At 38.3% G+C, this 27,114-nt stretch overlaps 1 protein-coding gene across 2 annotated transcripts; it reads left to right on the top strand.

Moving 5' to 3' along the window:
• Positions 1 to 1,787: 1,787 nt before the first annotated feature.
• On the top strand, positions 1,788 to 26,678 carry LOC127427887 (tumor necrosis factor receptor superfamily member 1B-like). Of its 2 annotated transcripts, none has more exons than XM_051675795.1 (9): positions 1,788 to 1,925; positions 12,044 to 12,140; positions 12,402 to 12,527; positions 12,782 to 12,937; positions 13,343 to 13,433; positions 14,170 to 14,486; positions 15,379 to 15,453; positions 20,744 to 20,778; positions 22,587 to 26,678. In XM_051675795.1, the coding sequence occupies exons 1-9, from the start codon at positions 1,863 to 1,865 to the stop codon at positions 22,968 to 22,970; spliced, it is 1,344 nt and encodes a 447-aa protein (XP_051531755.1). In that variant the 5' UTR covers positions 1,788 to 1,862; the 3' UTR covers positions 22,971 to 26,678. The 2 variants fall into 2 exon arrangements, with proteins under 2 accessions (XP_051531755.1, XP_051531754.1); XM_051675794.1 differs by having other exon boundaries at positions 20,741 to 20,778.
• Positions 26,679 to 27,114: the final 436 nt, after the last annotated feature.

The following is a 27,114-nucleotide window of genomic DNA, read 5'->3' as shown; positions in this document are numbered from 1 at the left end:
CTCTGCTAATTTGGAGAATTGTGAAATCTCATCAGGTTTTTGAAGAAATATAAAGTTGGGTATTGTTGACATAACAGTGGAAACTTATTCCACGATTCCTGATAATATCTCCCAGGGGAAGCATATATAAGGAGAAAAGCAGAGGCCCTAAATCCGATCCCTGTGGCACTCCGTACTTTACTTTTGTTTGGTTTGACAATTCCTCATTTACATAGACAAAGTGGTAGCGGTCTGCTAAACAGGACCTAACCCATGCTAATGCAACTCCACAAATGCCAACATAATTCTCTAGCCTATTCAAGAGAATGTCATGATCTATCGTGTCGAAGGCAGCACTACGATCTAAAAGCACTAGAAGTGAAATGCAGCCACTATAAGGTGATAAGAGCAAGTCATTTGTAACTCTGATAAGTGCAGTCTCTGTACTGTGATGAGGCCTAAATCCTTACTGAAATTGTTCATATATACTATTTCTCTGTAGAAATAAACATATTTGTGAGGATACTACCTTTTCTAGTATTTTCGACATAAATGGGAGATTTGAATATAATTAGCCAGTTCTCCAGGATCAAGTTGTGGCTTCTTAATAAGTGGTTTGATAACTGCCATTTTAAAGTTTCTTGGGACATGTCCTAAGGATAGCGAGGAGTTAGTAATATTAAGAAGAGGTTCTGAGATTACAGGGAATACCTCTTTTAAGAGCTTGGTTGGTACTGGATCTAACATACATGTTGTGGCTTTTGATGTTTCGATAAGTTTTGTTAGCTCTTCATGACCTATGACAAGAGGTGACAACACACTAGGTTTTGAGACACCTATGATGTCCAAAAATGCTGTCGAGGAAGGTAGCAAAATTGAATTTGTTAATGTCTAAGATGCCCAGAAATGCTGTCTAGGTAGGCAGCACACTGGGTTTTGAGATGAGTGGATGTCTAGACAGACAACACACTAGGTTTTGAGACAACTATGATGCCCAGAAATGCTGTCTAGGTAGGTAGCACGCTAGAATTCGTATCATCTATGATGTCCTAAAATGTTGTCTAGATAGGTAGCACACTAGAATTTGTTAATGTCTATGATGTCCAAAAAATGCTGTCTAGGTAGGCAACACATTAGATTTTGAGACAACTATGATGTCCAAAAATGCTGTCTAGGTAGGCAGCACGCTGGGTTTTGAGATGAGTATAATGTCTAGACAGACAACACACTAGATTCTGAGACAACTATGATGCCCAGAAATGCTGTCTAGGTAGTCAGCATGCTTGATTTTGAGACAACTATTATGTCCAAAAATGCTGTCTAGATGGAGAGCACACTTGGTTTTGAGACACCTATGATGTCCAAAAATGTTGTCTAGGTAGGCAGCACGCAATAGGTTTCTAGACACCTATGATGCTCAAAAATGCCATCTAGGTAGGTAGCATGCTAGAATTTGTATACATAGCCTATATGATGTCTACAGAGCTCACTAGCTTTGACTATGTCTGCAATGCCCAAAAATTATTTGCCTTGGCAGATGATGCCCAAATGAGCTGTCAAAATAGGCAGCCCACTAGACTGAAAATCTGGGAATCAAAATGTAATTTGTAATGACATTAAAGCACAAGTGGAATATGGCAAATACCAGGAAATTTTACTATTTACTCAAATTTAAATGCTCATAATATATTTTATTACATGTATATTATATTATAGTGTGTGTGTGAGAGAGAGAGAGAGATTGAGAGAGAGAGAGGCACACTGTAGCTTCCTGGTTTTGTTAGGGGGGCCGTGTGTTTTTACATTTCCTGTAGGCCTACATGTGAGTGTGTCATGATGGTCAGCGCAGTTTCACTCGCGGCGGGTCTTTGATCGATGCAAACATGATTCTCTCCATACGATTATTAATATTTCTAGCGGCTCTGTGGCGCGTGTCAGAAGGGAAGGTAAGGAGCAGTTTTATACTACCTGCAGACTAACGAAATTAAATGACTCATTCTTATAGTTGTCTGACTTTCAAAAGTGAGTTTTGTAAAAGACATATTGGAAAAAGGTTCGATGAAAAACAAAAGCGATTCTGGTATTATATATGCCATATACTGTACATAATAACAAATAAATGTAGCCATTTGATGTTTTTCCGTGTTATTTCTTGCCATTCTGGAATTTCCAGCACAGCAGTGCTCTATTGGGCTGTGTCAAAATCTACAGAGCTGCCTACCTAGACAGCATTTTTGGCATCATAGATATCTCAAAACCTAGTGTGCTCTCTGCATACACTGCATTTTTGGGCATCATGGACCTAGGCGAAAACATAGTTAGCTGTCTACCCAGACAACATATTTGGGCTGTATACACCTACTTAGACAACACTTTTGGGCAAAATCTAGTGAGCTGCCAATGCTTCTGTTGTTGGTGTAACCAAATCCTAGTGTGCCACCTACCTACACAACATTTTTGGGCATGGTAAATATAGGCAATCCTTCGTGAGCCGCCTACTTAGCATTTTTGAATATAAAAATTGTGTACAAAACTAAATAAGCTGCCTAGACAGCATTATCAGGCATAGGCAAATCTTATTAGTGTGCTGCCTGCTTAGACAACATTTTTGCATAATATAATCATGGGCAAAACCTGGTGTGCTGTCTACCTAGACCTAGTTATAGGCAAAATCTCATGTGCTGCCTAGTGCCTACATTATTTTTGGACATTATAGGCTAGTGAGCTGTCTACCTAGACAGCATTTTTGGGCATCATACAGTAGCTGTAGGCAAATCCTAGTGTGCTGCCTACATAGATAGCATTTTGGAGCATCATGGGCGTCTACAAACCTAATGAGCTGCCTATCTAGATAGTGGTTTTTGGAATTTGATAAACTATCGCAGGCAAAACATAGTGTGCTGCTCACCTAGAGTGCATTTTAGGGCCTCCGTGTCCATATCTACAGTTTATGATACCCCAAAAATGATGCCCAGGTAGGCAGGTTTTGAGACACAGTTCTGAAAGATGTTGTGGTTTAGACTGAGAGGGTGGGGGAGTTCACAGATATTACCGTTTAACTAGAACTTAACATCAGCATACTTTAACAGAGAGCACACAGAGAATCAAAAGGGCAAGTGCAGTGTAGTTAAAAAGTGTTGTTTTCTGTCTCACTTTCAGTCTCATTGTTGTCTCTCTAGCTAAGGAATTCTTTCTTCTGCAGAACACAAACAAAGATTTTTAGAACAATATCTCAGCTCTGTAGGTCCTCACAATGCAAGTGAATGATGGACAGAACTTTGAAGCTCCAAAAAGCACATAAAAGCAGTATAAAATGATCCATACGACTCCAGTGGTTTAATCTGTGTCTTCTGAAGCGATCCAATTGGTTTTGGGTGAGATGTACAGAGAAAAAGAATTCATCTTTTGGTCTGTTCTCACCCAAAACCGATTGGATTGCTTCAGAAGATTGATTAAACTACTATAGTTTATGTGCTTTTTGGACCTTCAAAGTTTTAGTCACCATTCACTTGGATTGTATGGACCTACAGAGCTGAGATATTATATGTGTCCTCCAGAAGAAAGAAAGTCATACACATCTGGGATGGCATGAGGGCGAGTAAATAATGAGAGAATTTTCATTTTTGAGTGAACTATCCCTTTAAAATAAGAGTTGAGTGGCTGTTCTTTAGTGAAGTGTAACGCTGAGGGGAGGAAGTCTGCTGGCCTGTACAGTATGTGGGTCATTTCCCAGTAACAAACCTCAGCAGTTTCCTCTCAATGTCTTCAGCGTTCATTGTGTGTCTTAGAAGACATAAGCAGTTTCAGAAATGATGCAGTCATTTTTTGTAACCTCTGATCACTTTGATTATCTCTGGGTGCACATTTCTGAAATTATTTTCACAATAAGACAATATTAGGTAACATTTTGAAATAAGCTTTTTACTTTTACTAGCCGTTTAAAGCACTACCAGTGTCACCAAAAGGAATTGCAACAATAAAGATTGTTTTCTAACAGTTTTCCCCAAATACTACCTCTGTCTTTTATTGGACGAACATACAGTTTGCCCCGCCCCAAACAAAAGCCATTGGTTGAGTCAATGTTGCCTTGTCTGGCTGGTCGGGATGCTCAGAGAATGTTTGAAAGAGCCATGTAATTTCATTTTTGAGTGAACTATCCCTTTAAGATGGAATAGGAGAAAGTTAAATTTCTGCTAGAAGTTTTAACATACTGTAGAAAAAATGATACACATCAGCTTTAAAGGAATAGTTCACCCAAAAATGAAAATTCTCTCATTATTTACTCAACCTCATGCCATCCCAGATGTGTATGACTTTCTGTCATCTGGACAACACAAATTAAGATTTTTAGGGCTGCAAGAAATGATTATTTGGTTATTTGTGTTGACAGTGTTTCAAGAATGTTTCATATTTCACCCCCAGAAATGAGAAAATATACTGTGAAAAAAAAAAAAAAAAAAAAATTAGCCTTTATTTATTATTATTATTTACGCATTTCAGTTTCATCACAAAATACCATCAAATTGAATTGTGTAATGTTTAAAAAAATTTAATTAAACTTGATTTTATTTTATTATTTTTTTAATGAAAGATTGCTCTATTTAATTTGAAGGAATTTTATTAAATAGAAATGCATTTATTATTATTTAATGCATTATTTATTTTTATTTTGTTGTGTAGGATATTTTGTATTGTGATCAAAATACAGATGACAGGATCCTGACACTGAATAAAAACACAACAAGCGTGCCTGGAACCTGATAGGCAAAAAATAATTCTCCTTACTATAATGCATAAAAAACTATATATTTATGATAATAATATATGATATAATGACATATTTGTTACTGTATAACTGTAAACAATTTCATTATATTAAATATTATTATAAGCATTTTTTCACACTGTACTTTTCTACATACTGTACTTTGTACTATACTTTTTTGTATTCTAATACTGTATTGGAATAATGAGAATTTTCATTAAGAATAATGAGAATTACAAAACAAATTTAAAAGCAAATCATTCAATTAATCATTAAATCATTAAATAAACCAAAAAATTACCCTTGTATTTCATATTAGCACTAGTTTGCGTCCATTTTCATTTTAGCATTTTCTTTAAGTTGATTTTTTTTTTACACAATATTTTAACCTATTTATTAAGATTTACACTTTGGTGGGGGTCACGTGACGCCATGCAAGAAGCAGACGTTTGAGCAACGAACTCACTTTGCTAAATTTTTTATTATTTTCGTGTTATAATCTGGTGAAATTTGATACACCCAGTTGCACATTTGCTCTTTGAGGCAAAACATGGCAAAGAAGTCAAAATCCTCGGGCTCTGGAGACATTAAAAGACACTTACGTGTTCAGGATGAAAGCCTTGACAGGCCTACAGACCGGGGACTCGATTTGGATGGCGTGGCCGGAGAGGTGATCCAGCGTCAGTTGTCCAACGTGTCAGTGATGTTGACGAAGGTTCTTGCTGACTTGGAGGATCTCGCTGTAATATATCGATCGATTACGGCGATGGAAATAAAATTCTCTGAGTTAGTTACAAGAGTGACGAATGAGAGACGAATCGATTGTCTGGAATCTTCGGAGAGGGAATTAACTGCTAATCCGCCCGCGACCAAAGTTGATTTGGAACATCTCCTTGAAAAGCTTGAAGATCTTGAGAATAGAAGCCGCAGGAATAACGTTCGAATTGTTGGAATTGCCGAGCATGAGGAGGGCAGAGATATGGTGAAATTCCTAGACAAGCTCTTCCCGAGTCTGCTCGACATAACAGGCCATAAACTGGAAATCGAGCGAGCTCACAGAGTCCCAGCTCATAGATTTGCTGAGGGAGACAGGCCCCGATCAATCCTGGCCAAATTTCTGAGATCATCCAATAAAGATCTTGTGTTGCGCCAGGCGAGGAGCAAAGGAAGAACCATAATATTTTCTTGTTCCCGGATTTTGCGAGTTCGACAAGAGAGAAACGCAATCGGTTCAAGGAATGTAAGAAACTCTTACATCAGTGAAAGATCACTTTTGCTCTGATGTTTCCGGCCAAACTGAGAATAGAAACGAAGGACGGTCGCAAAGTATTTACATGTCCCAATCAGGCAGTGTCTTTTATAGAATCAATGGGTGAGTAAACCATTGGGTGTTTCTCATGTGAGTGGGTCGACTCGCTGTACTTACTCTGGCTTTTGAGGAAGCTGGGTGTCATTTTGGTTTCTTTTTTCTTTTTGCGTTGGCAAAGAGTTTGGAGTGGCTGGAGTTTGTGTTTTAATACTTTTCCTTAAAGAAACTTTTGCATTGAAGTTCCCGGCCAGTTTGTGGGTGGACACTACGGATGACTGCAAAATATCTACATGCTCACACAAAGGATGTCTTTTATAAAGCTGACGGATTGTGTCAGTCATGGTATATACTTTTATGCGGCCTCCGAGTGAATTGACTCGACCATCCGTGGAACCGGGATGCCGGTTTTGTTTCTTTTTGTATTGGTTCCACCTAGCGACTGGAGCTTGTTCTATTGAATAACACTCCTTTGGAACAGCTGTGGATTAATCTGTTCGTTCTTCGTGCTTATTCCTCCTGCTGGCTGGAGTTTGTTTTGTTGAGTATTTTTACAGGACATTGGAATGATTACGTCATCCACTGAACTCATAACAGCCGGCTCACTGAACATTCGTTTGTCTGTCCGAGGAATCTGAACGGTTTTATATCAGCTGGAATTTGTTTTGTGAAAGATCACACCTTTGAGACAGTTCTGTGAATAAATCTACACGTTCTTTGTGTTCATTCTTCCTATTGGCTGGGGTTTATTTTACAAAGTATTTTCTGTTATGTAATTTAAATTGAGCAATCTGATGGCAAAGTTGTCGTGGGGGCTCATGGGCGTTCATGGACCTTTTAAGTTCAGAGGGATTGTCGGCGGTTGGCGCTTTAGTGCGCTGGGTTAATGTGCACGTTTTTCTTTTTTCTGTTTGTTTTGTTCGGGGGGAAGTTCGGGATTTGATTGTTTCACTAATGAGGAATGTGGTCTGTATAATTTTGTTTTTGACACACAATTAATTTTTTCTACTATATCAAAATGTCAAATGTTAATATGAGTGGATTGTCTTTCTCCACATGAAATGTAAATGGTTGGGGCACCCCATAAAAAGAAGGAAGGTTATTACATTTCTTAAACGTAAGAAATATGATATAGTGTTCAAGAAACGCATCTTTCCCCACAGGAAGCTGAAAAATCTGGGAAGACATGGGGTGGACATGTTTTCTTTAGTGCTGGCTCAAGTAAGAGCAAGGGAGTCATTATATTGATTAATAAACATCTACAATTCAAATGTCTCAAACAGTTTTATGATAAATTAGGAAGAGTCATTATTGTTTTAGCTGAAATTCAAGGGCAAAGGTTGATTTTGGCTAATATTTACGCACCTAATGCTGATGATCAGGGGTTTTTTATAGATCTTGAAGGGATGCTGCAAACCGCTGGCACCCCTCATGATATAATATTGGGAGGAGACTTTAATCATTTGATGGACTCAGTCCTTGATCACAGTGAAGCCAAAGTGTGTAAACCCCCTAGAGCAACATTGACTCTTCACAGGATGTGTAAAAATCTTGGTCTTACAGATATTTGGAGACTTTTGAACCCATCTGGTTGGGACTATACATTTTTTTCATCAGTCCATAAGATTTATTCTAGAATAGATTTTTTTATATACAAATCCCTCATTTCATCTGTTGTTGATTGCTCAATTGGAAATATCTTCGTCTCAGATCATGCCCTGGTGAGTTTAGAGGTGTTGCCATATACAGAGAAAATAAATCATATAGTTGGGGCCTTAATGTGTCCCTTTTGCAAAATCCTGATTTCCAACAAATGTTAAAGGCTGAAATCAATGTTTATATGGAGACCAACTGGTCCTCAGTATCCTCTGTGGGCGTGGCTTGGGAGGCACTTAAGGCGGTTCTTAGGGGTCGGATCATACAGTATGCCTCATTCACCAAAAAATCCAAAGCACAAGAACTTGTGGAGTCGGAAGGAAATATTAAAAGTGCTGAGGCAGAGCTGAAGCGTCGTATGTCATCTGATGGCAAGAGAATTGACTCGATTGAAATAGATATAATACTATTTTGTCACGGAAAGTGGAGTTTTGGTTATTCAGGGAAAGACAGTCATACTTTGAGTCGGGGGACAAAGCAGGAAAACTTTTGGCTAGATATATAAAGCAGAGAGAGTCTTTTTCTACCATTCCCTCGGTGAAATCTGCGGGTGGTGAAATATTTACCACAGCCATTGATTTTAATAATGCTTTTAAAGAATTCTACTTTGATCTCTATAGTTCCATGTTTTCATCTACTGATGAAGATATTAGGAACTTTGTGGAACCATTAGAACTCCCTAAACTGACGACTGAGCAAAAAAATTCTCTTGATTCTGAGATAACTTTGGAGGAGCTTGATGAGGTAATTAAGGCCTTGCCTACAGGCAAGGCTCCGGGGCCTGACAGCTTTTCCTCTGAGTTTTTCAAATCTTATGCTACAGAACTGGCTCCACTTTTGTTAGAAGTTTATACTGAATCATTAAAGAATGGAAAGCTTCCGCCAACCATGACACAAGCCTGGATCAGTCTGATTCTTAAAAAGGACAAAGATCCAAGCGAGTGTAAAAGTTACCGGCCAATTTCCCTGATCCAGTTAGATGTATAAATTTTGTCAAAAATTCTGGCTAATCGATTAAGTTATGACATCACATATACATATAGATCAGGTGGGGTTTATTTGGGGCTGCAGCTCTTCTGATAATATTAGGCGTCTCATCGATATCATGTGGTCAGTAGCGAATGATCAATCTCCGGTCGCTGCCATCTGGATTAATCTTTTTAAGATTTTGGAACTGTATGGATTCGGGAGTACATTTATTGATTGGATTAAGTTACTTTATAGACACCCGGCAGCAGCGGTACAGATTATTTTTACTCTGGATAGGGGCACCCGGCAGGGTTGCCCTCTTTCCCCATTATTGTTCTGTCTTGCCCTGGAACCATTAGCAGCCGTGATAAGAAAGGAGGATGATTTTCTAGGGGTGATTGCGGGAGGTGTGGCGCGTAAGCTTCTGCTTTACGCAGATGATATCTTATTATTCGTCTCTGACCCTACTAGATCTATGCCTCGTGGGGGTGTTCGGGTGGAAGGGTTTAATTGTACATAATTTGATTCCGCATTTTCTGTGATGTTTATTTAATTTGTTGAGTGGAATCAATAAAAATAGTTAATAACAAAAGATTTACACTTCAATTTCATAACAAAATTCTTCTAAATTTAATTGTGTAATTTATAACAAAATGAAATCAATAAAATTTAAAATATTTAGTTTTTTACATTTTATTTTGTTAAAGATTACGAGTACTTGATTCAATTTGATGGAATGTTATTATGAAATTGAAATGCATAAATCTTAAAATAATTTTTTTGAGTTCATGAGCTTTGTGTCTTCATTTTCCCGTTTATGGTTATCGGCACGTCACTCAACGACAGTGGGTGAAAAGATAAAATTAAAATGAAAATGGACATTGATTGATTTATTTAGTAATCTACTGATTCATTTAATGATTTCATATTTTTTTCAGTCTCATTATATATTTAATAATACATTTAAATATGTATGTAATGATTTAATTTAGAGTATTTTGGTCCTCTATAAAAAATATGATTATTTTTTATTTAACTCAGCCTTCATTTAAGGCAGGATAACAAATGAGTATACCATGAGGTATAAATACTACAATTGAAATATATATTTTTTGCATTATATTAATTAGATTTTTTTTTTTCTTTATGATATTGAGAATTAAGGGGAAATGTGCCTAATTGGCATGAAAATAATGTCACAATACAAAATATCTTTATGGTCTTAAAATATGCTTTATATTTTTAAAATATATGCAAAAATATAATTCCTTAATTATTTACTTTTGAATTAGGCGTGAAAAGTAACCTGGACATCTTTGCGTTAAGATTAACCCTAGAACAATCTAGTAAAAAAAAAAAGAAAGAAAGAAGAAGGCTGTGTTTACTATTTTGAATAATAGGATGTGGGCGTGGCCAGGCCGTGAGGGTGCACCCCTGGCGATCCTCCTCGTCACAGGCATTTCAAGATCATATCATTAAAATATCATAGATTAGCTCTTGGTACAGTATTTTTTTGATAAACAGGACAGGTTTAGAAAATCGAGCTGAGTCTAAGACTGAAACTGAAAAGTACCAGATATTTTCTAAAAGTCCCTTTGTTTTCTTCTGAACAGTTTGGTTTCCCGATCTGAGTTTTCCGGTCACTACTGTGTCTCTAGTGCTAATTTGCACATTATAATTTAGCAAGTTAACAATCATTCCCCTGTGCTTTCACTTCTGCTTTTGACCCGCTCTACTCCACCTTCCTGCAGCTCTGTTCATCTTCATCACGTTTGCATTCAGTGAGAGTTCTGCGTGGACACATCCTGCACTGTAGACACAGCAAACCACTGCAGTTCAGGATAATTTTATAAACTGTGAACTTATGAACCAGATCTTTATATTTCTCAAGAAAAAAAAAGTGTTTTGGGTGGTTGCCATGGTGTTGCTATAGCATTCTAAGTGGTTTCTGTTCATTGCTAGGGTGTTCTGGGTGGTTGGTAGGTGGTTGCTTTTTGTCTTCATCAAAATAGCCCAACTCCAAGTCTCAATGATTTATGGCACAGGTCCCTCCAAGGAAATCTATGGAATTTGGAGCCTGGGTAGCTCAGCGAGTATTGACGCTGACTACCACCCCTGGAGTCACGAGTTCGAATCCAGGGTGTGCTGAGTGACTCCAGCCATGTCTCCTAAGCAACCAAATTGGCCCGGTTGCTAGGGAGGGTAGATTCACATGAGGTAACCTCCTCGTGGTCGCGATTAGTGGTTTTCGCTCAATGTGGCACGTGGTAAGTTGTGCGTGGATTGCGGAGAGTAGCATGAGTCTCCACATGCGAAGTCTCAGCAGTGTCATGCACAATGAGCCACGTGATAAGGTGCACGGATTGGCAGTCTCAGAAAGCAGAGGCAACTGAGACTTGTCCTCCGCCACCCGGATTGAGGTGAGTAACCGCGCCACCACGAGGACCTAGTAAGTAGTGGGAATTGGGCATTTCATATTGGGAGAAAAGGGGAGAAAAAATGTAATAAAATAAAAAAGTCTATGGAATTATTTTCACCCATTTTATCATCAGGTTCAATTTTTCAGTCAAAATACTATTACTATATATTTTGTCTAAAAATATTTGGCACTCTCCATGACTTTTGACCTAATTTGTTAATTCGTAACATGGCTTCCACTGGGACCTTACAAAAAAAGATGACAAAAGCAAAAAATGTATGGTGAGTGTGCTTCACCTCTTCACTGCGTAGGTTCACCCGAAAATTAAAATTCTGTCATCATATTCTCACCCATATGTTGTTCCAAAACCAGTTAATCCAGGATGGACTTCAAAGACATTAGTCATTAATCTTACTGTTCTCACAAAATCTTTAAACACTGACCCTTAACACTTACTTAGTTTAATAATTTTAAACCATGACTTGCACTGCACATAAGTAATATTGGCATTATATTCATGTTGTTTAGTCAGAGGGGAACTGGCCCCCACAGTGAGCCTGGTTTCTCCCAAGATTATTTTTCTCCATTAACCAACATCTTATGGAGTTTTGTGTTCCTTGCCACAGTCGCCTTCGGCTTGCTCACTGGGGTTCGAAATACAATTATTATTTAACTATTTATTTATTTTATGACACAATTTACAATCATATTTTATCAAATTACACAATGATGATTCGAAGATTTTATAGATATTACAGTTTCATTTTCTGTTAATGCATGATTTTTTGTAAAGTTGCTTTAATACGATGTGTGTTGTGAAAAGCGCTATACAAATAAAAACTTGACATACACTGTCGTGTTTCGTTCACAGAGTCAAATGTCTTCGTATCAGTTCCTGATCCATGACAATCTCACTGATGCTTGAAGTTTTGTCCCTTTTTGTTTGCAGACATCTCTGCCATATAAATCAGATGGCAACTGTATCAATAGCACCTATGAATATTTCAACAAATTGCTACGCATATGCTGCAGTAAATGCAAACCAGGTAAGCCTCCGAGACTCCAAAATGTCCTGTATATTTGCCATAATTAGAGATAATAATAAAAATGCAGCGTTTTGCATTGGTCATTTGTGCTAGCTGACTTGGCAGAACCATCTCAAACTTTATTTTAATTATTATTATTATTTTTTATTTTTTGCCAAGGATGTCGGTTTGATTCCCGATAAAATGTTTAAACCATGAAAAAAAGCATCTGCCAAATGCATAAATGTGAAAAATGTTTTGACTTATTTATACTTATTCTAGGGACCCGTCAGTTAAACAAGTGCACTAGTGAATCGGACACCACCTGTGAGCCCTGCCCGGATGGACAGTACTCTGACAGTATGAACCATTATGGCAATTGTTTTTCGTGTCAGAAATGTGATGATGGTAAGTCGACAGCTTCAATCCAACACTTCACAGAAGTTTGTGCTTATTTCAATATAAATCTGAAATTGGAATTAATCTTTCATTCATGTAAATTATGCAGTTTTCTGAAAGGCTAAATGAATGAATTTACTCATATAAGCAGTAGTGATTGATTATCGTGTAGTACTACCTCACAGTCTCATATTATTGTACTTATTATTTATGAATGACTTAATCAGAACTTGACTTGTATTCCTTTCCAATGTATTTGCTAGACAGAGGACTGATGTATGCCACAAACTGCTCAGCTTATTCCAAATCTGTTTGTGTATGCAAGCCTGGAACTTTCTGTCAAGATGATTTCAATGACGAGTGTAGGATGTGTAGAACATATAAATCCTGCCAACCTGGTGAAGGCCTCATCAAAAATGGTATGGAGCATAAATAATTTTGTTACAATGACAAATGCTAAAAACCCCATGAATTAAAAAATTGGAGTCTGTTAACTTTGAATCCATTCATATGTAGACTGATCTCATTATGAATTCGGCAATAGTAGGTCAAAATTTCTAAAGCAGCAATCGGTCTGTGTTTACCACTGCCCCCAGTGGCTGTAGCTGGAAGTGTTGTTGAATGTTTGGGCACGTTTGATCTCCAGTTAACTTTCCAGGTGAAATGTCCACAAGGTGGCTCCAAAGCGAGTTGTTTTTTTAGTTGTAAATGATGTAATACAGTCAAAACTGAGATAGTCGAGCGATTTTATGGGTTTTTTAATGCAAAATATGAATATTGTTTCAATAGTGAACATTAACAATATTGTGTGTTTGTGAACGCAGGTACAGCCAAATCTGATGTCAAGTGTGCGCCCTGTCATGAAGGAACATTTTCTGACCACACTAACACTGAACCGTGCAAGCCACATACACAGTAAGTTGCAAATGGCAATAAAGATACTCTCTACAAACATACTCGTGTACACAGGTGAGGCTTATTTAAAGGTGCACTTAGTAATTTTTTCCTCATTAAAAAAGTTTTACTCCTAAAAAAAATGGAATTGTGATTTTGAAATATATGTATAAAATCATGATCACTCACATGAGATGAAGACTACAGTCATATCAGTAATCAGCTTTTTTCAACTGCACTATTGCCAGCCTGATCTAACTGCACTATTGCCAACCTGATCTCGTGAAAATGATGTCTGTGTTGACATTTTTGCTAAATTATATTATGTGATTTATTACACATAGTACTGCAGTTCTGAGGTAAAACGTCCACTGTGTGGTGCTAAAAGCGAGATGAATGTTCTCTCAAACATATGAGGTTTTAAGGTTAATGCTACCTACCCTAAACCTAACCATGTGTCATAAAAGCAAATGTGAGATGACAGACGCAATTGCTGAGGCAACTACATCAACTTGCTTGATCTTCAGGACTCTTAACCCGGTACTCTGCATCGCAAGTGTAACACTCTATCAGCTAAGCTATGTGCAATTTGATCACACTCTAACAAGCTTGTAAATGTAGGTTATGGAATGCAGGTATTAACCTTACAAGTCATGTGCTACAGTAAAAGTGTTTTGATGTCATAACATAGAATTGTGTCCAATCAGATTAGATGACTGGATCTAACTGTCTTATAATTGTCAATTTTTCATGTTAGATGTGTTGGAGGTTCTGTTTTGACACCTGGAACTTCTACAACTGACACAAAATGTAAAACGACGCCATCTGCAACAACCAAGGTTCCTCGTCAAATATCACCCAAGGGTGTCCCAATGGATCCTTGGCAAGTAAAACCGAGAGGATTCCAGAGCTTTACACAGGAAACCCAGCCAATGAACATGACTGTCACACCATCTTTACCTGCATCAAGCAGAGTGATGACCAGCACAATAACAATTTTATCGAAACCAAATTCAGTCAGAGTAAATTCCACGCCTGAACCACCGTATACCATGACTATAATCTACTGCATAGGTAAATATGATCTCTTATTAAACTGAATTTTGTGGTCATATATCTTTGTATAATGTCTCTTGAAATAATTTCAATTTAAATCAATATTTCATGTCATATTAAATGATAACAGAAATTTCATTATTGGAATGATAACAGAATTTTCATTATTGGGTGAACTATACACAGTTTACAGTATTTGAAGGTTTGTTAGATGTTTAATTTCTTTCCTTTTGTCTTTCTGTCATGTATGAGGACATCTCCTTTCATTAATTTGAGAGCGGACCAAAATGCAGAGGCAATTTCAACACTGGCTTTATTAAAAATAAACTAAATGCAAGCCAAAACTCTCACGAGAGAGAGGAACAACAATCAGGGCAAAAACAAACTAAAAGATAAACAAAGACAAGACAAGATTTGAATACATGAAACTGACAAACTTAAAAAACAATCTGGCTCAGGACTAAACACTGGGAGCTTAAATAGGGGAGAAAACAAGGAGGGTAATGAGTAAGGCAGGTGCAACTTATGAACTGATAACAAGGCAAACAAGAGGGCAGGGTATCACTCAAGACGGTAGAGCATGTGGGAATGAATAACCCAAACAAAGCCCCATACTCACACACACTATAGACATGATACGAGTGTCAGGATCCAGTCACAAAACAATATAAACCAAGTGACAGGATCCTGACACTATAGACAAGACATAAGAACACATGGCTATGAAATCAAATCCAAAGCCATGTGTTCACACAAGACAGAACAAAACATGGATGTCAGAATCCAGCCACAAAAACTATAAACTAAACCAACAGAAGTGGCTGGATCCTGACACTTTCACCCCTGACATTTCACTGTTCTTTAACTGTGTCTTTTGATCTGCCTGTCTCATTATCTTCTTGTTCTCCAGTCATCACTGGTGCCATGCTGATTTTGCTGATGCTGACAGTGATGGTGATTACTTGCAGATTTCGATACAGGAAAGGTATTGTGGGTATATTCAGTTTCACAACATAGTGCACACACCTCACAGACACCACAAAGTTTCAAGTGATTTTGATTGGGCTTTGTGTTGATCAGTTAAATGATTAATTACATTTTTATTTAACTTATATCATAGAATCATATTATTTTATATCAGGTCTAGCATTCTAGGTGCAAGATGGTGGCGCACACAGATGCAGCGGCTCAGTGCTCCCTGAAATATAACTGTGACTTGTTGTTGTTTTTACTATTTTTCCTGGAAATCAATCCGGGAACATCATATTTCTTCTTCTACAGTCGCAAAGAACTTCTACATATCGGAACAAAGCACCAATTTTTATCACAAGTTCTTTTCAGCACTCCCATCAGATTCCAGTGGAGATAGCAAGAACATCAGGGTCACATGGATTATCATACCAAGCGGCAGACATCAAAGACGGCAGAGAGAACGGAGAAAAAAGCAAGGATGTTATTCCGGTATCCTAGCTAAGTGAAGGAGAACCCCTCACAGACCACCGCTCCCCAGCCTCTTTGTTGCCAACGCCAGGTCGTTTTCCAACAAAATGGATGAGCTGAGACTGGGTTACTCATCACAGACACCCATTCGGGATAGCTGCATGATGATTATTACCGAAACTTGGCTAAATCCAGGAGTCCCGGACGCAGCTGTCGAGCTAGCAGGCCGGTCAACCCACCACAGTGACAGAAACAAGAAATCCAGTAAGAGCCGCGGAGGTGGCCTGTGTATTTATGTAAATAACAACTAGTGCATAAACACTGCCATCATCGACAAGCACTGCTCACCTGATTTGGAGTTTCTGGCATTAAAGTGCAGACCCTTCTATCTGCCACGGGAGTTCTCTGTTGTTATTGTTACAGCCGTGTATATTCCACCAGATGTTAACGCTAACCTAGCACTCGGCTATGTGCTAACGGCAATAAAAAAACAACAGAATGCGTACCCTGAGGGGGTCTTCATTTTTCATGGAGATTTTAACCATGGCAATTTAAAGATTGTGCTTCCACCAGAACGGTTGGCCTGAAGGAGCATCTCTACAACTGCAGGAATATTTCCAACGCACCAACTGGGACCTGTTCTCTAACCAAGATGTAGAGGAATACACCTCAACAGTACTCTTTTACATTAGGACCTGTGTTGAAAATGTCACCATCAACAAACGCAGCCGTGTTTTCCCAAACAGAAAGGCTGCAACGCAGCCTTCAGATATGGAGACAGAGAACAGTGCAGCGCTGCCAGACACAGCCTGAAGAAAGGTATTAAGTGTGCTAAGGCCACATACAAGAAAAAGATTGAGGACCACTTTACCAACAGGGATCCAACATGTATGTTGCAGGCCATTCAGCACATTACCAACTACAGGAGCAACAAATTCCCACCTACAGGCAACAATGCCTCGCTGGTGGAGGAACTTAACTGCTTCTTTGCCCGCTTTGAGACAAAAAGTTCAGATAATGTAGCTATACCCCCTTCAGCCACCACCAATCACTTACTTACCATACAGACACATGAGGTAAGGCGGATTCTTAGCACTGTAAATGTTAAGAAGGCTGCAGGGCCTGATGAGATTCCAGGAAGAGTGCTCAGAGACTGTGCCCATCAGCTTGTGGAGGTGTTTACTAAAATGTTTTGTTGTAATTAAAAAAATGTATTGATTCCTACAGTAAATAAAGAAAAGCAAAACATATATACATACAATCAACATTTAAACCCCACAATTACCCCTCCTCCTCCCAATCCCCAACCCTGCCCTGACCCTCAACAAACATTCCTGTGGTCACACATGAATATATATATATATATATATATAAAAAGCAAACAAACAAACAAAAATATATACACAATTATAAGTCTACCTCTCTCTCCACTGCCCCTCCCCAAGAGCCCTCCAAAAACTCCAAATAATTGCCCCATTTCCCAACAAACAAATCTAAGTTACCCCATCTTCTAAATGACACTTCCTCAAAAGCCGCCACCCTCCCCATCTCCATGCACCACTCCTGAAATGGGGGCGCCCCAGCCGACCTCCATCCCCTTAAAATAATTTGCCTGCTGATCTTTACACTGGTCAGAACCCAAATTTTTATGTGTTTATTCCCCACATCGATGACCGCCCCATTGCCCAAAAAACAGAGTCTCGGGCAAAACGAAACCCGAGTGCCCAACACGTCACACACAAAACTCTGAACCTTCAACCAAGATTCCTGGATCTCAACACACCACCAAAAAACATGGGCCATGTCTCCATCCTCCGATTGGCATCGCCAGCAGATGGGTGTGTATTTAAGACCAAGCCTATGCAATCTAGAGGGGGGTCCAACAGAATCTATGTAAAATCTTGAATTGCATAAGGCGCACCCTTGCATCTCTAGATGCAGACTTTTTTAGAATCCTAGCCCACTTTCTCCCATAATCTCTTGATAGAAGTTAAAGCTCCATCCCCCAGACTCTGAATTAGCAGGCAGTAATACACTGATGCCTCATTTCAAAAGCAGTAATCACCATTCCCAGAGTATCTGCCACTTTAGGGGGTGTATGCTACTCCCAAAAATAGTACAGAGCAGGTGGCGCAGCTGTAAATACCTATAAAACTGAGATCTGGGAATCCCAAAATGTTGAACCAAATTTTCAAAACCTCTCAACGCTCCACTCTCATATAGATCACAGAGTGTATTAACCTCCCTCACAATTCACTCTGTCCAGCAGAAAGGGGACTTATTAATACATAATTTTGGGTTCTGCCATATGCTTGAGGCAACATTTAAATGTCCGAATTAAACACTCAGGACACTTTTGTCCATACCGAGTGCAAATGCGAGATAAACGGGGTGTAACTTAACTTCTCCGATTAGTTTGATAGAAAGGCTTTGCAATGGCAAAATAGGGGCAAGAACTTCCTGTTCAGTACAAAACCAGGGAGGGGCTCTCTCAGGTGGAAGCGACCAATGAGCCAAATGTCTGAGACCGAATGCATAATAATAAAACAAAATCTTGGGTAGGCCTAGCCCACCTTTGTCAATCGGCCTATGTAACTTATTAAAATGTAATCTAGGACGCTAACCATTCCAAATGAAGGACTTCGCTATGCTATCAAATTGCTTGAAATAAGAGAGGGGGACATCTACAGGGAGAGATTGTAACAGGTAGTTACATTTTGGAACCTTTCCGATCATAGATAAATGTAATGAAGCCCACCTGCACACATCACTCGAAAACCTTTTTATTAAAGGGTCAAAATTATCTCTAACTAAATCAGACAAATTTGCTGGGAATAAAATGCCCAAATAAGTAATGCCCTGTTTAGGCCACTGGAAGGCGCCCGGCTGAAAAGCCGTTACTGGACAGTACGTTGTCAGAGCCAAAGCTTTGGATTTAGACCAACTGACTCTGTATCCTGAGAACTTAGAAAAGGAATTAATAATTTTGTGGAGGGAAGGCATAGATCTAGTGGGGTCGGAGACGAATAATAAAATATCATCAGCGTAAAGCAAAAGCTTATATGCCATATCTCCCGCCACCACCCCTGGAAAAACATCTTCCTTTCTTATCGCGGCTGCTAATGGTTCCAGGGCAAGACAGTACAATAATGGGGAAAGAGAGCAACCCTGCCTGGTGCCTCTATATTTACTAACATTTTTAATGTGTCCATGTCCCAGGCTACTGTACCTACCTGTCTGAAATCAGCCATAATTATAACATTGCCAAAACAGATCAACAACAGTTGCCTGAATGACTATAGACCGGTGGCACTCTCACCCATCATATCAAAGTGCTTTGAAAGACTTGTTTTAAAGCACATCAAATCCACCCTTCCCCCCACACTGGACCAGCACCAGTACACTTACAGAACAAATAGATCCACAGAGGATGCCATCACCACAGCTTTTCACACTGCACTGACCCAACTTAAATAGCCAGGTGGTCACCAAGCCGCTTGACCTGGGTATAAGTAACTTACTGAGCATGTCGATCAAGGACTTTCTATATAATCACCCACAGACAGTCAGACTAGGTCCCCACCTCTCCCTAAGCCTGACACTCAGCACCGGTGCACCGCAAGGCTGTGTGCTGTGTCCCCTCCTTTATTTCCCTTTACACATATGACTGCATCCCCACACACCCCACAAACACAATCATTAAATTTGCAGATGACACAACAGTGGTGGGAATGATCTTGAATGAGGATGAGACAGCCTACAGAGATGAAGTCTGCAAGCTGGTAGGATGGTGTACAGAAAACACCACTGAACATAAAAAAAACAAAAACAAACAACTTATCATAGACTTTAGGCGACACCATGAGGACCTCGCTCTAAACATCAAAGGAGAAGAAGTGGAGCGGGTTTCCAGCTTCAAGTTTCTAGGAACCCATATCACAGAGGACCTCTGTGGTATGGGAAAATAAACTCTACTGTCCTGGTCAGGAAAACTCAACAGCAGCTCTATTTTCTCAGAACACATAAGAAAACCAACCTGTCTGTGAATTTGCTTGTGTCCTTCTACCACTGCTCTATAGAGAGTATACTGACATACTGTATTACAGTATGGTATGGCAACTGTTCAGTAGCGGACAGGAGAGCTCTCCAGAGAGTCATAAACACAGCCCATTAAAAAATTGGACTCCCCCTGCTCTCACTGGAAGACACCTTCAGATCGATTTATCTCTGCAGAACCAGTAGCATTCTGAAGGATGCAACTCACCCCTATTATCATCTCTTCTGTCTGCTACCATCCGGAAGGCGCTATAGGGCCTTAAAGACCCACACTTCCAGGCTTAAAAATAGTTTCTACGCAAGAGTCATCACTGAACTGAACTCCATAAAACACTTCCCTCCAGTCACCCCCCACCCACCACACACACACACACACACACACACACACACACACACATTATCATAATACTCACCCTTGGACTAACAACTGGAATAATATATCCATACAAAGAGGAAATGTGCAATAAAATCTGTAAATATCTGTATATAACATGCAATAATATTTTTTATAAGGTGCAATAATAGCTTCAGATATGCATCTATATTTATCATTATTTTTATGTATGTACGTGTGTGTGTGTGTCTGTTTTAGGAGCTGCACAGCAAATTTTGTTGTACGTCAAGTGCAATGACAATAAAGGCATTCTATTCTAAATATTATCAGCTCTAAAGATTCAGATTGGGCTCTTATTTAAATCAAATCCACATCAATGTTATTTGGTGTCAAAATTAACTTTTGAATGCTTTAGGTGACGTTTTTCTGTAATTTCCTCCAGCAGGTATAATTAAGGCTGAGATCGTAGAAGACAACAAGGTACAATTTATAATGTGTTCATCATAAACATTCAATCTGTTAGGAATAAAATACTGCTTACTGAATACAATGCAGTATTTGTGTACTGCATACTGCTTGATTAAATTGTGTGTTTGAAGGAATTATTTTGGTGCAACTTCAAATCTATCAAAAAAGATGCTTGAAAGTAGCAGAGAGTTGAGAGAGAAGATAACTAGCAACACTCGTTGGCTGAAGAATTTAAACTTTAGTTTAAAATAAAGTTTAAGTTTTCCTGTTAACAGGTGTTGCTGGTTTACCTTCTCTACTTAAAATAGTATGTGAAACAGTATTCAGTATGTATCGATAAATGTTTCAAACAAGTAGCATGCTACATTGCTGTCTAATGACTTCAATACATTGCACTTTAATACAGCAAAGGGCATCCAGTTATCATTCATTAGTGTTTTTAATTAGTTTTTGTGTAAAAGTGTTTTTAACTTCGTAAGAATTATGTTACAATTGTAAGTATTTGTAATACTTACTCAAAATGTATTAAAATCGGTCGAAGATAATAATCTGAAAATGGCCAAACATCAGCCGATTAATCAGCCTGGCCAATATATCGGTCTGTCACTAAAGATTGCAACATTAGATAAAGTATTCCACGCAGTCGGGCGAATTCAATATTGTTGCAACTATTGTTAAACATTTACAGTATTTACTCAAAATGAATTCAAATCAGTCAATGCCGATAATCTCAAAATGACCTAATATCAGCCGATTAATCAGCCTGGCCGATATATCGGTCCAAAGTATTAAAAGAGGTAAAGTATTCCACACAGTGTGGCGAATTCAAAATTGTTGCAAATATTGGTAAATATGTAGAATATTTACTCAAAATTAATTAAAATCAGTCGATGCCGATAATCTCAAAATGGCCAACTATCAGGCAATTAATCAGCCTGGCTGCTATATCGGTCTATCATTAAAGTCGAGCGCATCGTGTCAGGATTCCACGTAGTTGGGGGAATTCACTATTGTTGCAAACATTGTTAAATGTTTTCAATATTTCCTCAAAATTAATTCAAATCGTCCAATGCCGATAATATCACAAAGAACAAATATCAGCTGATTAATCTGCCTGGCCGATATATCGGTCCATCACTAAAGTCGAGCGCATTGCATCATGAGATAAAGTATTCCATGCAGTCGGGCAAATTCACTATTGTTGCAAATAATGTTACATATTTACAATATTTACTTAAAATGAATTCTGATCGGTTGATGCCGATCATCTCAAAATGGCCAACATGACCATTCCTTTCCACGCAAACACTCCTCTTTTTATATAAATTAGGCTCATTATAGATCATAAACATCGCATCCGAGGAAAGCAGGCAGTGAACTGAATTTTGTTTTTGTGTGCATATATTTTCTGTCGTCATGGTAGAGGTAATTCTTCAAATAATGTTCAAATGGTGGATGCAAGGTGTATTCAAGTGCACTTTTGGCATGTTAAAGAGATGATTCAAGTGTCTGGATCACAGTGGAGGTTTTGACACTGTACAGTCCAGACAGAGTGTGATAGAACGTGGTGGTTGCTGCATCCTCCGCATGATCGGAATTGCGCCGTTCATATTGCGTTCAACAGTGTTTACTGTACATTTTGGTGAATGTAATAGGTATTTGTATACTATGCGCAGTATTGATACTATATACTACAAAAAAGTTGAGCAGTATGGTAGTATCCTATTCCGGACTTTTCAAATGCAACAATAATCCAACATGATTATTCACTTGATATCGTTCTCTTATTTCAACTCTTTCTCATCTATTGTTCTCTCCAGCAAGAGCAGGGTCTATTGGCGAACTACTTACCCACTGATGGGTGCCAAAAAGAGCCCTCCATGACATCATCAGACAGCCATAGTCAGCCAGACTCAAGCCAGAGCCACAGCAGCAGTGATTGGATAGAACGTGCCAGCCAGGAGGAGACTCTACCAGAGCAACCATCCGTCTCCAGTCCCTTAGTCAATCTGAGCATCACGGCCACATTTAACTGTCAAATGAACCCGGCTTGCTGTTCCATACCACTTACTCCTGCAGCGCTGACACCCAAAGCTGAAGCTCCAGTGCAACTTTCTCAAGAGGAGGTCTGTATCTCCTGCCAGCAAGAAGACGGCAAAGAAGCCCTGCAGTCGGTGCAGGAGAGCGACCCACGCGTATTCTGATTGGTGGATTCCAAGCTTGCGTCATTAACCAAAAGAGCATGAGCAACAGAGATGTTTAAAGACCCCATAAAATGGCCAATAGCCATCAATCAGCATTTTAAGGATATAATTTTACTGTGGTTCCAGATTAATATGTCACATGGCATTTACGGTTTAGGTGATTGGCTACAAAAAAAGAGCCAGAACTGAGTGTCCATAAGCAAAGGTGGCAGTGAACACTGCAGGTTGTGTACGTTTTGGGGCTATATGTGCAAGTCGAGCACATTTTTTGTTATTGTTGCAGAACAATGAACACTTAAAATTCAAACGTAATGTGGATTTAGAAGGTGCATACACTTTTACATTACATTTGCAACAAGTAAAAAAAAAGAAAACAAATATCACTTTCGTCAGGGGGAGTGAGCCGAGCAAGTGCCATTAAAGTCCCGTTAAGGCAAGGCAGATCACTCTGCGGCCATGTTCGTAATGCCCTCGTGCAATTTGTGGATGTTATTTTCTTTTCTTCCTTAATGGGGAAAGACCAAAATCTCCAAAACAGCTGGTCAAGATTACAATCAAATAACATTTTTCAAATCACCAATAAAAACTGACAACAATCGTGTCGTAAATCGCATTTCTTTAGCTCAGATCACGCTAAAAAACACTATTTTTCAGGCTGGTCTAGCTAATGCGGATGCGCGTTCTCTGTGAAAACTCCCAGGTGATGTCTCTATCAAAAAAGATACATATAAATTATGTTTTGTAAGCATGCCAGTGTCTCATCTCATTCTATACCGTCTCTGGTGCCATTGAGATGATCGCTAATGGCTAGCTTTCTCCAGGTATTAGACCTCTGTGGGCAAAACCACAGCTTGTATCGTGGACACATGTAATGAAGGCAATTTCAAAATGAATGCTGATACATAAACTGACATTACTGCTTATGTGCTGATTTTTACATCTCTGACCTTCTGTTTGTTTTAAATTTTTATGCTTCCTTCCTCAGTTAAGTAGTAGACCTTATTCACAGCAGCGCCGCCATCTTTGATTTTTGACGGGAATGACAACAAGGCTGTGAGGGATAGACGCACAGTCATTTTAATGGGTTGTACAGTTGTTTAAAGTGTTTTTGGATCATTCTGCTGAAACATTGAAAAATATCTTTCCAAGAAATTTCCAAAAAACTCCAGACAACACGAGTTGTTGAAAATTAGATGTTATCAAGGAGCTTTATACATCTTTATATAGTGCATATCATTAAAGAGATGGTAAATATCTCTCTCACAGCCTCATTTTCATTCTCGTGAAAAATCAAATATGGAGCTTCTGTGCAGGTCCATCCTCTGACATTTTGACTTATAACTTCAAACTTGACTTATAACTTGACTTATAGCTTTTACATATTTTAGAATAATAGTTAAGTCATCAAAACTATAAAATACACACAAATAGATGAGGGGGAATTATGTTGTGACAAAAAAATTATAAATGAAATTAAACATTTAGTATTGAAAAGATTAAAAATACTTGTGTACAAGAAATGTAAACATAGACACAATTTAAATTTGTCTACAAAACTTATTACAGACACTTAAATATAAGCTTTTAGATCAAATGTTTATATATATATATATATATATATATATATATATACACACACACACTGGCGGCCAAAAGTTTGGAATAATGTACAGATTTTACTCTTATGGAAAGATATTGGTACTTTTATTCACCAAAGTGGCATTCAACTGATCACAGTGTATAGTCAGGACATTAATAACGTGAAAAATTATTACAATTTGAATTTTTTTTTTTTCCAGAACTTCTTAAACTTCTTCAAAGAGTTCTCATCAAAAAATCCTCCACGTGCAGCAATGACAGCTTTGCAGATCCTTGTTATTCTAGCTGTCAGTTTGTCCAGATACTCAGGTGACATTTCACCCCACACTTCCTGTAGCACTTGCCATAGATGTGACTGTCTTGTCGGGCACTTCTCACACACCTTACAGTCTAGCTGATCCCACAAAAGCTCAATGGGGTTAAGATCCAGAACACTCTTTTCCAATTATCTGTTGTCCAATGTCTGTGTGTCTTTGCCCACTCTAACCTTTTCTTTTTGTTTTTCTGTTTCAAAAGTGGCTTTTTCTTTGCAATTCTTCCCATAAGGCCTGCACCCCTGAGTCTTCTCTTTACTGTTGTACATGAAACTGGTGTTGAGCGGGTAGAATTCAATGAAGCTGTCAGCTGAGGACATGTGAGGCATCTATTTCTCAAACTAGAGACTCTGATGTACTTATCCTCTTGTTTAGTTGTACATCTGGCCTTCCACATCTCTTTCTGTCCTTGTTAGGGCCAGTTGTCCTTTGTCTTTGAAGACTGTAGTGTACACCTTTGTATGAAATCTTCAGTTTTTGGTAATTTCAAGCATTATATAGCCTTCATTCCTCAAAACAATGACAGACTGACAAGTTTCTAGAAAAAGCTGTTTCTCTTTTGCCATTTTTGACCTAATATTGACCTTAAGACATGCCAGTCTATTGCATAATGTGGCAACTCAAAAACAAACACAAAGACAATGTTAAGCTTCATTTAATGAACCAAATAGCTTTCAGCAGTGTTTGATATAATGGCAAGTGATTTTCTAGAACCAAATTAGCAATTTAGCATGATTACTCAAGGATAAGGTGTTGGAGTGATGGCTGCTGGAAATGGGGCCTGTCTAGATTTGATCAAAAATTACTTCTTTCTAATAGTGATGGTGCTGTTTTTTACATCAGTAATGTCCTGACTATACTTTGTAATCAGTTGAATGACACTTTGGTGAATTAAAGTTCCAGTTTCCTTCCGAAACAGCAAAATCTGTACATTATTACAAACTTTTGGCCGCCATTGTATATATATATATATATATATATATATATATATATATATATATAGATATATAATCAATAATCATGAGAAACACACAAGTCGAGTCAAGCATTGTATGTTTCATTGAAGGTTGTAGAAAATGTTGTTGCACTGTCTGATATATGGAGCTAGCGCCACCCAGTGGTTGATATTTTCTGTGCTTTCCAGGCTATTTTACAGTCAAACTGTTTTTCCCCGCGTGCTAAACGGAAGAGGTGAATGTATTATTCTGAGATGTTTTTTGACGTGAGAAATTAATGAGAAATCAGTAGGCTTTCTGGGACTTTTTAAGATTTTATTTAAACAAGAGCCTCTGTTACAGCACGGGTTTACCAAAAATTGTAATAAGGAAATAGTTAACCTAAATGTGAAAATTCAGTCATAATTTACTCCCCCTCATGTTGTTTCAAGCCTGTTTGACTTATTTACTTCCGTCGAACAGAAAAGGAAATGTTAGGCAGAATGACAGTCACCATTCACTTACTTTGTATGAAGATAAGATTCAATAAAAGTGAATGGTGACTGAGACTAACATTCAACCTAACGTAGGCCTACATCTCCTTTTGCGTGCCATGGAAGAAAGTCATGTAGGTTTGGAACAACATGATGGTGAGTAAATGCTGACAGAATTTCCCTTAATATTGCCTACTTTGGATTGCCAGATTTTAAAATTTTTATAATTGATATATATATATATATATATATATATATATATATAGTGTGTGTGTATGTGTGTGTGTGTGTGTGTGTGTGTGTGTGTGTGTGTGTGTGTGTTTTATTCAAATGTTGAATCACTTGTAAATAAATATTTTTATTGTACAGTTTTGTAATATACATTTTATACATAGTATATAAAAAACAATAATATTCTGATATTATTTTAGTATTTGCAATGCAACCACCCAGAACACCTTAGAAACAGCATAGCAATGCCCTGGCAACCACCCAGGACACCCTGGAATTATGGCGATCAGGTTTGCACAAGCAAGCACCACTCACAAATATAAAGCAAGGTTATATTTTATAAATTCAATCCCTGACTTAATAGATTTCTGGAATGTCATAAACATACAACTTGATACTACAGTATTGTTGAGGCCAAACTGGGTTTTCTTACAAGCACATCTATTATATCAGAATCAGCTTTATTGCCAAGTATACTTACACATACAAGGAATTTGTCTTGGTGACAGGAGCTTCCAGTGTTCAACAATACAAAAACAGCAGCAAGACATAGATAATAATAAAAAAATAA

This window comes from Myxocyprinus asiaticus, chromosome 37 (assembly GCF_019703515.2).
Source record: "Myxocyprinus asiaticus isolate MX2 ecotype Aquarium Trade chromosome 37, UBuf_Myxa_2, whole genome shotgun sequence".
Classification (NCBI taxonomy): Eukaryota; Metazoa; Chordata; class Actinopteri; order Cypriniformes; family Catostomidae; genus Myxocyprinus; species Myxocyprinus asiaticus.
The sequence above is the reverse complement of the archived record's forward strand: the minus strand, read 5'-3'. Positions and strand labels throughout refer to the sequence as shown.

Excerpts from the sequence above, each read along its gene's own strand:
- LOC127427887 (XM_051675794.1), top strand. The coding sequence starts at position 1,863 with ATGATTCTCTCCATACGATTATTAATATTTCTAGCGGCTCTGTGGCGC. Across the intron at positions 12,141-12,401 it reads CTGCAGTAAATGCAAACCAG|GGACCCGTCAGTTAAACAAG; the intron begins GTAAGCCTCCGA and ends TACTTATTCTAG. Across the intron at positions 20,779-22,586 it reads AGATCGTAGAAGACAACAAG|CAAGAGCAGGGTCTATTGGC; the intron begins GTACAATTTATA and ends TGTTCTCTCCAG.